The following is a 15,103-nucleotide window of genomic DNA, read 5'->3' on the forward strand; positions in this document are numbered from 1 at the left end:
GTGAATTTACCATAAAAATACACCACATGGTCACTAACCGCACGCGATTTGTATTCACAATCTTCAGCATGGAAATGGTTAGGGTTTTTTCGGACGGAAATGATTACGCTTTGAAGTGAAGTGGAAACAAACATGAAGATTTTGCTAACGCACTCGAATGGCTTCACACGGTTGTTCTATACCCCTACGGGTCACCGTTCCGAACCGTCCCGACCACTTGTTGCTATATTAAGGAAAATCAAACCCGTGGCCTATACAAGGAAATTGAAGGGGAGGGGTTGGAACAACCGCTGTGCCATGGCTTTGTGATTGGGAGCTTCAAAATCTTGAAGCAATTCCAGTATATTTTGCTTGGTAAACACATCTCACGGCCAGAACCATCCCGACCAATTCTTGCTATATTTAGAAAAATCAAACCCGCCACCTCAACAGGGTAAGGGGATAGAACTACAGTTGTACCATGGCATCGTGATTGTGCGCTTCAAAATCTTCAAGCAATCTTGGTATATTTTGCTTGGTAAGCACATCAATGCTGGATAGGGAAACACACGGTCATCGGACACAAAACCGTCCAGTACCCATGGCCCCAGAATCAACCATGACATATAAGATCAAACAACAATCAAATAAATAGAACATTCATCTAGAAGGGGAATAATTCATTTCCATCAACACACAATCAGATTCATCAATCAAACTCGGTCTCGGTATGATCTCTCACCCTCCAATTCACCCCCCTAATCACTGAACTGTATGACACCAATCTGGTACCTATATATGTACAAACAAACTACAGATGCCTCCTAGCAGTTTGATATCTCACACCCTAATTAAGATTAATCAGCACTCGCTCGCTCACATGCCTTGCACGCATCAACAACAACACACGCGACGATCCTCCTCGAATCATCGCCGCGCGCCTAATTAACCCAATCCTTAATAACCAAAGTTAATGAAGCAACTAATCAATCCAAGAGCTAGCACCAACCAAATTAACCGTCTATGGCTACCAGCAAGCTGAGACGCTCCGGTCCATCGGAGAGATGGATGGATTCAATCAGATCTTCCACATGTTGGAGTAGTCCATGGGAGGCTCGCCCCGGCACAGCTCCTCCAGATCGAGGTACGACCGAGACGACGGTATCACGAACGAGGTGTCCCCGCCGGCGAGCGCCCCGGTGTCGAAGCCGAGCGAGGGGCTCAGCAGCGCCGACGAAGACGCCGCCTCCGGCTTGCAGTGCCTGCGGATCGCGCTCTGCTGCTCCCCCATGGCCTGGTAGGGCGAGTACGCGCCGCCGCCGTGGTTGCCGTTGGCCGTCGTCGCCGGCATGAAGAAGTAGTTGGGGCTCTGCATCTGCTGCTGCGGCACCGGCGGTTCCGTCTTGATGGAAAGGTGCTCCATGTCCGGCTCCAGCGGCACGGCGGCGCTGGAGGTGGAGCTCGAGGCGCCGGCGAAGTCGTCGGCGCCTGACGGGGAGTCCATGAGCATCGGCAGGTCGGGGTTGTTGAAGAAGTCGTCAACGTCGAGGAAGGCGTACGGGTCCTCCATGACCCCGACGGCCGCCGACGCCGTCTGGGGCGGCGCATTCTTCGCCGCCAAGTCCTTGTCGAACACCCGGCAAACAGCCCAATCGTTCTGCACGCGCGCACGCAACAGGCAAGGATGAGAAAACAACACGAGGAAAATAAGAAGCAAGGAACAAATCCGGAGCGCGACATGTGAGCGCGCGCGCGCCCGCGTGCGTGGTCCAGCCGGCGGCATCTCCGGACGCTCCGGCGGTTCGATAGACCGATCGATCGACACGGCCGGCCGGCCGGACCGGCGTGGACGGAAAAGCAAAATCGAATCTTGCGGGCGGGCGTACCCTGGCGGAGCGGGGGAGGCGGTGGGGGAGCTGGCCCTCGAGGCGGTACTCGTGCATCACGTACGGCGTCTTGTCCCCGCGGGGCGCTCGGCCGGTGTAGAAGACGAGCGTCTTCTTCATGCCGACGAGGACGGCGTCGCGGCCCTTGCCGCGGAAGACCTCCTTGTCCTTCCCCGTCGCCTTCCAGTACCCCTTCTCCGTGGCGCGGTTGGTGCGCGTGCCCGTCGGGTACTTGCGATCCTTGTGCACGAAGAAGTACCACTCCTTCTCCCCCATCTTCGCCTTCCCTGCACAAAACGAACCGCCGGCCATGAGCGAGCTGCAAATCGAACCGAACGGACGCTCCTCTCGCCTCGAGGAGGAGTAGTAGTACTCACCGGGGAGATCCCACGGCTCGGTCTTGTTGAGGTCGACGTCGGCGATCACGAGGCAGGAGAAGGCGTTGTTGACGGCCTTGGGGGTGAGGTAGTGGGTGACCACCTCCTCGTCGGTCGGATGAAACCGGAAGCCCGGCGGGAGCGAGAGCCGCGGCTCCTCCACCTCCAGATCCATCACCGCCGTCACGTCCGACATCGCCGCGCCCTCTCGACCGGATCTACTAGCCTTCTTCGCTATCTGAGGAAGAAGAACCAGATGACACGGGAGCTGAGGAGGAGGTCGGAGGAGGAAGAAGAGCTGGGGAGATATGGAGGGACGATTTTCTGTGATTGATCGGACGCTTTGGGCTTGAGAACACTGGAATGGAGCGGCGGTCTGGGGGCGGCTTTATAGCTACGGACTGGCGTGCGGGGGAAGCCAACCTGCGGCCGGACCGGTGCCGCGGGCTCGGCGAGTTTTACCCACTTATTTACCGCACCCCCATGCTTAGCCCCTACTTAATGGTGATTAATTGCTCCGCAGTGATCCAACGGCGGTAAATTAAAGCACTTCACCCTCTGGATGAGCATGTCCAAATGATTCGCTAATGATAGCATCCTGGATAATATTCCTCTGTGTAATCATCTGCTATAATCTTACCGAATTTTTTACTTCGATCTCTCCAGCTAGTTTTTCATGCCAGACGGCGTGGATGGACCGAGACGACTTGCCACCAATGATTATCCACACGCGACGGCGAAGATTTCAACGGCTGAACCGGTTAGGTGGGTGGAAGTGATGGTGCCGGTGCTACGTACGTACGCTCTAACTACTAGTAGTACGCGTCAGTTTTCTCCGCTGTTTTTGTGTGTGACCAGGAGCGATCGAGCGGCCGATGACTCGTCCAAGAATTCGCCTTCTACTGTGGCCATGAAAGATACCAGTAACCACGAGCGAGGCCGTCCATACGCAGCCACACAAAATTCAGGAAAAAGTTCGACGAGTTCCGGCGCGAAAGCGTGCCGGTCTGCGCTGTCGAATCGAGGGTTAAATCGCAAGGTACAGAGATCCTTTTCTCACCGGGCCGAGCTCGACCGATCCATGCTTGTCCTCTGTCAGTGTCACTGGCTGCCACGTACGTGCCGCTAGTGGACAACGCATAAAACGGCACGTGAAAATGCACTGTTTTTACGCAGTGAGTAACCTGGCCTGGTAGCTGGTAAATCCGCGGATTTATCGACGAGGCAAAATTTCTAACGGAGACTGTAGAAGCCTTGTGGTAAAATCCAAACCAAATGCTTGACTGTGCGGAGCAGTGTATTCCAATTGCATTGCGCGCCGAGGAAATGCGCTGCGACACCGCGAAATATCACCCATTGCTTAGCCACTAAGCACCAGCGGGCTGACGGTCCAACTGTGAAGAGGATAATCCCGCGGAATAATTATGGGTACTTATGGAGATGTCGGGCTTATGGATCTGGACGCGTATGGTGCTCGGGTCGGCCGGGATGTACTCTTGTTTATGTGTGCAAAGACTAAATCTTTGAGTACATTGAATGCACTTGGGATTAATTTTTCCTAATATCTTATAATCAATTTGATTGAGGACTTGAGGTGCAGTGCGCGCCACGGAAAATGCAGGCATGACGCCGCGAGGGCGCGAAATGCTTAGGTCAGGCGTTGGCTGTGCTGCCCCGGAGTACCTGAACAATTGTGGATTTAATTCGGCAAATTGTGTCTTGAGTAAAGTAGATACAGTTGCAGCTTATGCAGTTTCCTTGACACTTCTTCGCCTGTCCATGAGCCAGCTGCTTTTCCCGGAATGCGTCCTAGATTGTCAGTACGAAATAGAAATGGTCGTCTGAATTTCGCAAGTGGAGTATTCAGCGTCGGAAATTCAGCACTAGTTCGTTACTTCGTTGGCACACAAAATCCAGCAGTTTCCTTCCCTCGCACACAGCAATTCAGAAACCGGTGGGTTCAGAAACAACACCGAAGAAGATAATGCTGTACATGTATGCGATCATCAGCTGATGCTCGGCAATTAGCAAGCTCTTTGCGGCTAAAACTTCCATAATTGCTCACGGGTTTGTTGCCAGAAGCTGCGGGACGGGGAATCTCGATCCACAAATGTTATGCACGGTGTTGGTGGACCGGTTCATCGGTCAGAGTCGCATTATCAGTTTTCCGGAAGTAGACGAGTCTTCCTTATCATTCTTCGACAGCAACACTGTACCCGCTGCCATCTCTGGAGATCACGGATATGGATTGAGATGAAAGCTTCGTTGGCATTAAATTCTCCCAACGTGACATACAAAATGAGGGAGAGAGAGAGAGAGAGAGCGGAGAGAGATTCTGTGGAAATGTTTTACTCCAAAGCCGGCCGATTTTAAAACGTGAGTATAGTATTGCCGTGGTCGGCCATGATCGCAGGATCGGGCGATTTGCTTGGTCCCAAAGGGCAGAAACGAAACGCCAATGCATGGCGGATGAAAAACCCTTGTCACCTAAGCATCCGCTGCTGATCTAGTAGACTAGTGCCGTCCTTTTTGCTCGACTCTTCTTCCTTTTTCGTGGCGAAAAGTAATGGTATTTTGCTGCCCTTTTTGCTCTTTTTGTGCCGGCACGGCCGTGGTGCTATCTGTGCGTGAAGGGTGCAATCCACTGCCAGGAAACAGTTATGTTCGCTGGTGCTAGCATGGTAGCAGTAGTATGCGCTACTGCTGGTATATCTCCCGTAGGATATGTTTCCTGCTAGTGGCCTGCGGAAAGCAATTTTCTTTTTTGAAAGATCCAGCATTGCTGGCATTCATTGATAATAGCAGGAAGCAACGGAAAACAACAAGATTTCGGAAAGCAATTTTCGGTTGAGTGGCTCCTGGAAAGATTTCGGCGAGTTGATTTTGATCCAGCCCGTGGAAAGTAGCAACGGTCGCGGCCTTCCGTTGCGCGGCCGGTGTACGTGGGTCCCGTCCCGTCTTTCGTTTTGGACGGTGGGCGAGGGAGGAGGCACCGCCGTCGCCCGGGGCCGGGTCCAGCGCGATCCTGTGCCGCAGCGACGTCTATGACGGGGTTCCGTCGACACGCACGCGGCTCCCAGCTCACTCCAACGTGCCGCTGTCTCGCCGCCGTCGCCGCCCTTGGCAGGTGCCAGGATCTCGGCAGCGCGCGCGTCGCCGTCGGCCCCCGCCGTCGTAGGATAAGATGATTGTAAGCCTAATTAGGAAAGAGAAGGATGGGAAATGAAACGATGCGTAGATTAGAGAAACTAGGAAGAGTTTTGTCTATCAATCGCATTGGAGAAGTGTTTGATTTTTTTTTTGGAAATTGGAGAAGTGATCTTGATCCCAAGATTTTAATTGGGAGGGTTTGGAGTGTCAAGACAAGGCACTCGGACCGGACGGCTTTACGGGCGTTTAGAAATGTTCGGGCATTACTAAAGATGACGTTATGAAGGTCATTCTCACCTATTCAAGAACCTCCATATTTGGCTTCGATGGCTTAATCCATAAATGTTACCTTATCCATCGTGGCCCTTTCTTGAGAAAAAAGGAGGAGAAAGGCATCACCGAGTATAGCGCTGGTAGTCTAATACACGCCATCGCAAAGATAAGTATCAAGATGTTTGCCGTATGGCTCGGGCCACATATGAACAACCTCATCTCGAGTGCCCAAAACGTGTTCAACAAGAGAAGCATACCCGACAAATGTGATGCACGTTAGAAACCTTGCACGAAGCCTCCTAAGAAACAAAACAGTCGGTGCGACGAGATTACGTTTCTTATCTTCTATAAAGGCGAGGGTTTTCGAGTGGTTTCCGTGATTCGGTTGCCACTTTGCTGTCCACGTGTTCCTCGAGGGTGCTCCCAAATGGTGTTCCCGGTCATCCTATTAAGCATGTGCGAGATCTAAGACAAGGCATTGCCTTATCCCTGCAATTATTTTGTCCTAGCCATCGACACCTTGCCGCAGAGTCTTGACTCGACTACTCAACTTGAGCTCCTCTACAAAACACGGTTCCGTGAAACCATATTTCAGGTATCTCCCTATGTGGACGATGTAGCGGTTTATGTGGCACACATAAAACAATATTCAAAACCTTGAAATGTTTTTTCTTTGCTTCGTCGAGGAGAAGAGGCTACCAACCAACTTTGACAAGAGCTCATCTAATTCAGAAATTTCCCTGGTTGGGAACTCACATATTTTTTGCTTGGTTGTCCCTATACATTGTGGCCACCTCCAAAGTTTATTGACCATGCACAATTCTTTCCCTCTGAAAATGCTTTGCCTTCCTCAGTCGGTGTGGTAGCTAAAAAAGGGATTTTCAACATCTTGGGGATAAATGGCGATGAAACTCATGAACCTGGAAGGGATGAACATCATCATGGCTAGTCGGACCTCACTTGCCAATCTTGTCATCAACCCACAACCTTGATCTCCTCGTGTGCAGCCTAGGATTTGGCCCATGCCTCCTGGGCCTCTTGAAGGGCCTTGGCAAGGTCGGTCGCCTGGGTTTTCTCCTTCTCCTCTAGGGACTCGCACCTGCTGGCGGCATCCTTGAGCGCTTGCTCCACTTCGGTCACCCACTCCTCGTATCGACGACGGATGACCTGCTCAGCTTCAAGCCCTCGGCCGCTTTATCAGCGGCCGCTTTGTTCACTCGGGCCTACTCCTTGGCCTGGGCAAGTTCACCCCTAAGGGTCTCGACCGCAGCAGCACTGGCTGTAATCACACACATATCATTGCATGAGCTTTGACTCGGAATCTGCATATTAAATACAGGCACGAACGAGATATTCTGAAACATACCTTGCGCTTCGTCAAGCCTCTTGTTGATGCGGACGAAATCCTCATCGGCTAACCTTAGCTTCCGCTTGAGCTCGGACACTTCTGCGGCCTGGGCGGTTGCCGCTAACAGTGAAGCCTGCTTCTCAAAATAGAAAAGTACATTATCTCCTGCAAGTATTATCGATCCTCTGTTTGGCTTCTTTTCAAAAGCCGAACAGAGTCTCAGGGGCTACTATCTATATACAGGCATATTTTATATGGAAAGCGGCCAAGAATATTACATCGCCTACCTCGAAGCCTGTTAGCAGGCTAGTGAAGGCTTCGTTCAGCCCGCTCTTGGTGCGATGTGCCTCCACGATGGAAGCATGTTGCAGTGCCTCCATCAGTATGTTCGGCACCTCCGGATTAGTGGAAGTTGCCTCTGGAGTTGGCACCACCCCCTCCGAAGGGGGCCGCTTATTTGGTTCTGGAGCCACTTGGGTTTTCGGAACGGTGTTCGGCTGGGGCCCGGACTGGTCAAGACTCCCAGTCTCCACAGGGATGGTTCCCCTCATGTTCTCAGCGACTGAGGTATTACCCTCTGGTGCCGTTTTGGTAGCTTCCTGTACCACCCCGTGCCCCGGAGAGGCCCTTCGGGACAACACCTCGGTGTCGTCCATGGCAAAAGGCGGGAAGGCTCGCAAAGGTGACCTACTCTCCATCATCCTTGGATCTAAAGAGTTCCCCTCCGATGATTATTGGGGAAGATCGCGGGCCGGGCTACACCATACGGAAAACGTCAAATACCATAATCATCGAGATTGAACTTATGTACGGCATCTCCGGATACTTACGATTCGGCAAGGGGCTTTGGCCTGGGACGCCACTTGGGGATGGCCTCGACGTCCGAGTCCGAGCCGTCTAGGAGGGATATTTCCCCCCTTTTGGGCACCTACGCCTCTGGATCTTCGGAGGCCGCCCTTTTCTTCTTCTTCCCCTTCGGGGAAAGGTTGCAATCGGCCTCCTCCTCCTCTTCATCCTCATCCTCCTCGGAGGAATGAGTTTCGGTCTCTCCGGACGCAGTACCTTTGCGGCGGCGGCCCTCTTTGGCTTCCTTCTTCTTCTTCTTCTGGCCCTTTTTCTCTGGCGCCTGATAGGGCGCCGAGACTAGCATCCTCATTAGAAGAGGATCTGCTGGGTTTTCGGGCAATGGAGCTGGACATCTCATCCGTTCTGCCTTCTTTGTCCAGCCATGTTTTATAGGATAGAATTCTCAGTACACTCCCTCTTTTGATTAATGAACTATGTTATGTTCGGAAATGTAGCACTTACTGGGGAGGCTGGATGATTACAGTTGAGGCCGATGTCCTCGGACGTCCCTGGCCACGACTTTTGAGTCTTGAAAAGCATCTTCCAGATTGCTTCGTGTGTCGTGCCAAAGAGTCGCTTCAGGATCCCGGGCCCTTTCAGATTGAACTCCCACATGTAGAGAGGCCGGCATTGGCAGGGAAGGGACCGGCGGACGAGACGAGCATTACCTGGATCACATCTGTGAGGCTGGAGCCCTTCTCTATGATATTTTGACGCGCTTCTTCAGCATCAGCACCTCGTCGGATGATCCCCAGTCCAGACCCTTGTTGGTCCATGATGCAAGCCGCACCGGGGGTCCAGATCGAAAGGAAGGGGCGGCCGCCTACTTGGTGCCACGGGGTTCGGTGATATAAAACCACTCCTGCTGCCATATCCCGACGGCCTCCACAAAGACCCCTTTGGGCCAGATAACTTTGGGAAGTTTGCTCACCATGGCACCACCGCAATTCGCGTGTTGCCCATCAACCACCTTTGGCTTCACGTTGAAAATCTTGAGCCACAGACCGAAGTGTGGAGGGATGCGGAGGAATGTCTCACACACGACGATAAACGCCGAAATATGAAGGAAGGAGTTCGGGGGCAGATCATGAAAATCCAACCCGTAGTAGAACATGAGAGCACGAACAAAGGGGTGGAGGGGAAGCCCTAGCCCACGGAGAAAGTGAGGGAGGAACACGACCCCCTCACCGGGCTCTAGAGTGGGGATGACTTGCTCCTTGGCCAGGAGTCTGTGTTTTACTTCCGCTGTCAAGTACCGCACCTCCCGGAGCTCCTTGATGTCCTTCTCCATCATGGAGGAGGCCATCCACTTGCCTTGTGAGACGGATCTAGACATGGACGGAGTATTTGGTGGAGATGGGAAAGATTGGGACTTGGGCGCTGGAGCTCGAGGACGGATGGGCAGAGGAAGGAGAAGGCATGAGGAGAAGAGATGGATTCTTATCCATTTATATATAAAGGCCGTGAATATCCAGCGCCCCCCACAAGCCTTAAAACTCGCCTATTCCCACAGGGTCGTGCAAAACAACACGGTTGGATTACCCAAACCCGTATTGATGAGAATTCCATAATAAGGGGACACGCTCTCTGCTTTGACAAGACGTGTCGATGAGGACCATGCCTCGAAATGCGAAGCGGGAGGCTAAAAAACGGTTCGAAATAATAATAAGGCCAGAACATAACGTCTCGCCGAAAAAGCTGTTAGTAGACACGGCTTATTTCGTTAAAGTATTTTGCCCTTGTGGTTCAGGATTGTGATGGTTATACAGAGCCGAACATAGTTCTTTTGACCAACTTCTTTGGAGTATTTGGAGGAGGAAAAACCGCCTTGCAATGCTGAAGACAATCTACGCGTCAGACACATCGTCATTGAAGCCTGGTTCAGGGGCTACTGAGGGAGTCCTGGATTAGGGCATCCCTGGGCGTCTGGGCTACATGATGTGGGCCGGACTAATGGGCCAAGAAGATACAAGATAGAAGGCCTTCCCCCGTGTCCAGATGGGACTCTCCTTTACGTGGATGGCAAGCTTGGCGTTCGGATGTGAAGAGTCCTTTCTCTGTAAACCAACTCTGTACAACCCTAGGCCCCTCCGGTGTCTATATAAACCGGAGGGTTTAGTCCGTACAGGAAATCATAATCATACAGGCTAGACATCTATGGTTTAGTCATTAAGATCTCGAGGTAGATCAACTCTTGTAACCCTTATACTCATCAAAGTCAATCAAGCAGGAAATAGGATATTACCTCCATCATGTTGGGGAACGTAGCAGAAATTCAAAATTTTCCTACGTGTCACCAAGATCTAACTATGGAGTCATCTAGCAACGAGGGAGGAGTGGATCTACATACCCTTATAGATCGCGCGCGGAAGCATTCAAGAGAACGGGGTTGATGGAGTCGTACTCGTCGTGATCCAAATCACCGATGATCCTAGCGCCGAACGGACGACACCTCCGCGTTCAACACACGTACGGAGAAGCGACGTCTCCTCCTTCTTGATCCAGCAAGGGGGGAGGAGAGGTTAATGGAGATCCAGTAGCACAACGGCGTGGTGGTGGAAGTAGCGGCATTCCAACAGGGCTTCGCCAAGCACTGCGGGAGGAGGGAGGTGTGTCATGGGAGGGAGAGGGAGGCGCCAGGGCTTAGGTATGGTTGCCCTCCCTTCCCCCCACTATATATAGGGCCAAGGGAGAGGGGGAGGGCGCAGCCTTGCCCCTTCCTCCAAGGAAGGGTGCGGCCAAGGGGGGGAGGAGTCCATCCTCCCCAAGGCACCTCGGAGGTGCCTTCCCCTTTTAGGACTCTCCCCTTTCCCTCTCTCTTGGCGCATGGGCCTCTTGGGGCTGGTGCCCTTGGCCCATATAGGCAAAGGCGCACCCCCTACAGCCCATGTGGCCCCCCGGGGCAGGTGGCCCCACCCGGTGGACCCTCGGGACCCTTCAGGTGGTCCCGGTACAATACCGGTGACCCCAAAACTTGTCCCGATGGCCGAAATAGCACTTCCTATATATAATTCTTTACCTCCGGACCATTCCAGAACTCCTCGTGACGTCCAGGATCTCATCCGGGACTCCGAACAACTTTCGGGTTACCGCATACTAATATCTCTATAACCCTAGCGTCACCGAACCTTAAGTGTGTAGACCCTACGGGTTCGGGAGACATGCAGACATGACCGAGATGACTCTCCGGTCAATAACCAACAGCGGGATCTGGATACCCATGTTGGCTCCCACATGTTCAACGATGATCTCATCGGATGAACCACGATGTCAAGGACTTAATCAATCCCGTATACAATTCCCTTTGTCTAGCGATACGATACTTGCCCGAGATTCGATCATCGGTATCCCGATACCTTGTTCAATCTCGTTACTGGCAAGTCTCTTTAATCGTTCCGTAACACATCATCCCGTGATCAAATCCTTGAACACATTGTGCACATTATGATGATGTCCTATCGAGTGGGCCCGGAGATACCTCTCCGTTTACACGGAGTGACAAATCCTAGTCTCGATTCGTGCCAACCCAACAGACACTTTCAGAGATACCTGTAGTGTACCTTTATAGCCACCCGGTTACTTGTGACGTTTGGCACACCCAAAGCACTCCTACGGTATCCGGGAGTTGCACAATCTCATGGTCTAAGGAAATGATACTTGACATTAGAAAAGCTTTAGCATACGAACTACACGATCTTTGTGCTAGGCTTAGGATTGGGTCTTGTCCATCACATCATTCTCCTAATGATGTGATCCCGTTATCAATGACATCCAATGTCCATGGTCAGGAAACCGTAACCATCTATTGATCAACGAGCTAGTCAACTAGAGGCTTACTAGGGACATGGTGTTGTCTATGTATCCACACATGTATCTGAGTTTCCTATCAATACAATTCTAGCATGGATAATAAACGATTATCATGAACAAGGAAATATAATAATAATCAATTTATTATTGTCTCTAGGGCATATTTCCAACAGTCTCCTACTTGCACTAGAGTCAATAATCTAGTTCGCATCGCCATGTGATTAACACTCACAGGTCACATCGCCATGTGACCAACACCCAAGAGTTTACTAGAGTCAGTAGTCTAGTTCACATCACTATGTGATTAACACTCAATGAGTTCTAGGTTTGATCATGTTGCTTGTGAGAGAGGTTATAGTCAACGGGTCTGAACCTTTCAGATCCGTGTGTGCTTTACAAATCTCTATGTCATCTCCTAGATGCAGCTACCACGCTCTATTTGGAGCTATTCCAAATAACGGTTCTACTATACGAATCCAGTTTACTACTCAGAATAATCTGGATTAGTATCAAAGTTTGCATCGGCGTAACCCTTTACGACGAACTCTTTTACCACCTCCATAATCGAGAAAATTCCTTAGTCCACTAGTTACTAAGGATAACTTTGACCGATGTCCTGTGATCCATTCTTGGATCACTCTTGTACCCCTTGACTGACTCATGGCAAGGCACACTTCAGGTGCGGTACACAGCATAGCATACTGTAGAGCCTATGTCTTAAGCATAGGGGACGACCTTCGTCCTTTCTCTCTATTCTGCCGTGGTCGAGCTTTAAGTCTTAACTTCATACCTTACAACTCAGGCAAGAACTCCTTCTTTGACTGATCCATCTTGAACACCTTCAAGATCATGTCAAGGTATGTGCTCATTTGAAAGTACCATTAAGCGTTTTGATCTATCCTTATAGATCTTGATGCTCAATGTTTCAAGTAGCTTAATCCAAGCTTTCCATTGAAAAACACTTTCCAAATAACCCTATATGCTTTCCAGAAATTCTACGTCATTTCTGATCTATGATATGTCAACAACATATATTCATCAGAAATTCTATAGTGCTCCCACACACTTCTTTCGAAATACAAGTTTCTCATAAACTTTGTATAAACCCAAAATCTTTGATCAGCATCAAAGCATACATTCCAACTCCGAGATGCTTACTCCAGTCCCTAGAAGGATTGCTGGAGCATTGCATACTTATTAGCATCTTTCAGGATTGACAAAACCTTCCGGTTGTATCACATACAACCTTTCCTCAAAAAAAAATCGTCGAGGAAACAATGTTTTGACATCCAATCTGCAAGATTTCATAATTAATGCAGTAATCGCTAATATAATTCCAATAGACTCTTAGCATCGCTACGAGTGAGAAAGTCTCACCGTAGTCAACTCCTTGAACTTGTCAGAAAACATCTTAATGACAAGTCGAGCTTTCTTAATGGTGATACTTACCATCATTGTCCGTCTTCCTTTTAAAATCCATATGTACCTAACAGCCTTACGACCATCAAGTAGTTCTTCCAAAGTCTACACTTTGTTTTCATATATGGATCCTCTCTCGGATTATATGGCCTCGAGCCATTTATCGGAATCCGAGCCCACCATCACTTCTCCATGGCTCGTAGGTTCATTGTTATCTAGCAACATGACTTCCAAGACAGGATTACGTACCACTCTGAAGTAGTACGCATCCTTGTCATCCCACGAGGTTTGGTAGTGACTTGATCTGAAGTTTCATGATCACTATCATAAGCTTCCACTTCAATTGGTGTAGGTTCCACAGGAACAATTCATGTGCCCTGCCACACACTAGTTGAAGAGACGGTTCAATAACCTCATCAAGTCTCCACCATCCTCCCACTCAATTCTTTCGAGAGAAACTTTTCCTCGAGAAAGGACCCGATTCTAGAAACAATCCCTTATTGCTTTCGAATCTGAGACAGGAGGTATACCCAACTGTTTTGGGTGTCCTATGAAGATGCATTTATCCGCTTTGGGTTCGAGCTTATCAGCCTGAAACTTTTTCACATAAGCGTCGCAGCCCCAAACTTTTAATAAATGGCAGCTTAGGTTTCTCTAAACCATAGTTCATACGGTGTCATCTCATCGGAATTATGTGGTGCCCTATTTAAAGTGAATGCGGTTGTCTCTAATGCCTAACTCATGAACTATCGTGTTAATTCAATAAGAGACATCATGGTATGCATCATCCAATAGGGTGCAGTTATGATGTTCGAACACACCATCACACTATGGTGTTCCAGGCTGTATTAGTTGTGAAACAATTTCCACAATGTCTTAATTCTGTGCCAAACTCATAATTAAGATATTCATCTCTATGATCATATCATAGATCTTTTATCCTCTCGTCACGACGATCTTTCAACTTCACCCTGAAATTACTTGAACCTTTCAATAATTCAGACTCGTGATTCATCAAGTAAATATACTCAACATCTACTCAAATCATCTATGAAGTAAGAACATAACGATATCCACTACATGCCTCAGCACTCATTGGACTGCACACATCAAAATGTATTACTTCCAACAAGTTGCTTTCTAGTTCCATTTTACTGAAAACGAGGCTTTCAGTCATCTTGCCCATGTGGTATGATTTGCATGTCTCAAGTGATTCAAAATCAAGTGAGTCCAAACGGTCCATTTGCATGGAGTTTCTTCATGCATATACACCAATAGACATGGTTCGCATGTCTCAAACTTTTCAAAAAGGAGTGAGCCCAAAGATCCATCAACATGGAGCTTCTTCATGCGTTTTATACCGATATGACTTACGTGGCAGTGCCACAAGTAGGTGGTACTATCATTACTATCTTATATCTTTTGGCATGAACATGTGTATCACTATGATCGAGATTCAATGAACCATTCATTTTAGGTGCAAGACCATTGAAGGTATTATTCAAATAAATAGAGTAACTATTATTCTCTTTAAATGAATAACCGTATTGCGTAGACGTAATCCAATCATGTCTATGCTCAACGCAAACACCAATCTCGATGGTAGAGGGAGCGTGCGATGCTTGATCATATCAACATTGGAAACACTTCCAACACATATCGTCAGCTCACCTTTAGCTAGTCTCCGTTTATTCCGTAGCTTTTATTTCGAGTTACTAACACTTAGCAACCGAACCGGTATCTAATACCCTGATGCTACTAGGAGTACTAGTAAAGTACGCATTAACACAATGTATATCCAATATACTTCTATCGACCTTGCCAGCCTTCTCATCTACCAAGTATCTAGGGTAGTTCTGCTCCAGTGGTTGTTCCCCTTATTACAGAAGCACTTAGTCTCGGGTTTGGGTTCAACCTTGGGTTTCTTCACTAGAGCAGCAGCTGATTTGCCGTTTCATGAAGTATCCCTTCTTGCCCTTGCCCTTCTTGAAACTAGTGGTTTCACCAACCATCAA

General features: G+C 49.4%; 1 protein-coding gene across 1 annotated transcript; it reads right to left on the reverse strand.

Moving 5' to 3' along the window:
* Window positions 1-627: 627 nt before the first annotated feature.
* On the reverse strand, window positions 628-2,612 carry LOC123187445 (NAC domain-containing protein 92). The gene is made up of 3 exons (XM_044599313.1): window positions 2,243-2,612; window positions 1,866-2,152; window positions 628-1,636 (listed from the first exon to the last, which is right to left on the reverse strand). Exons 1-3 carry the CDS (start codon window positions 2,436-2,438, stop codon window positions 1,058-1,060), a joined length of 1,062 nt encoding a protein of 353 aa, XP_044455248.1. The 5' UTR covers window positions 2,439-2,612; the 3' UTR covers window positions 628-1,057.
* Between the last annotated feature and the right edge of the window lie 12,491 nt (window positions 2,613-15,103).

This window comes from Triticum aestivum, chromosome 2A (assembly GCF_018294505.1).
Source record: "Triticum aestivum cultivar Chinese Spring chromosome 2A, IWGSC CS RefSeq v2.1, whole genome shotgun sequence".
Lineage (NCBI taxonomy): Eukaryota > Viridiplantae > Streptophyta > Magnoliopsida > Poales > Poaceae > Triticum > Triticum aestivum.

What these genes read in the sequence shown, in the direction of transcription:
- LOC123187445 (XM_044599313.1), bottom strand. Translation starts at nt 2,438, where the DNA reads ATGTCGGACGTGACGGCGGTGATGGATCTGGAGGTGGAGGAGCCGCGG. An exon ending in CGAGCCGTGGGATCTCCCCG is followed by an intron (nt 2,153 to 2,242) that starts GTGAGTACTACT and finishes CGTTTTGTGCAG; the next exon opens with GGAAGGCGAAGATGGGGGAG. An exon ending in GCCTCCCCCGCTCCGCCAGG is followed by an intron (nt 1,637 to 1,865) that starts GTACGCCCGCCC and finishes GCGCGCGTGCAG; the next exon opens with AACGATTGGGCTGTTTGCCG.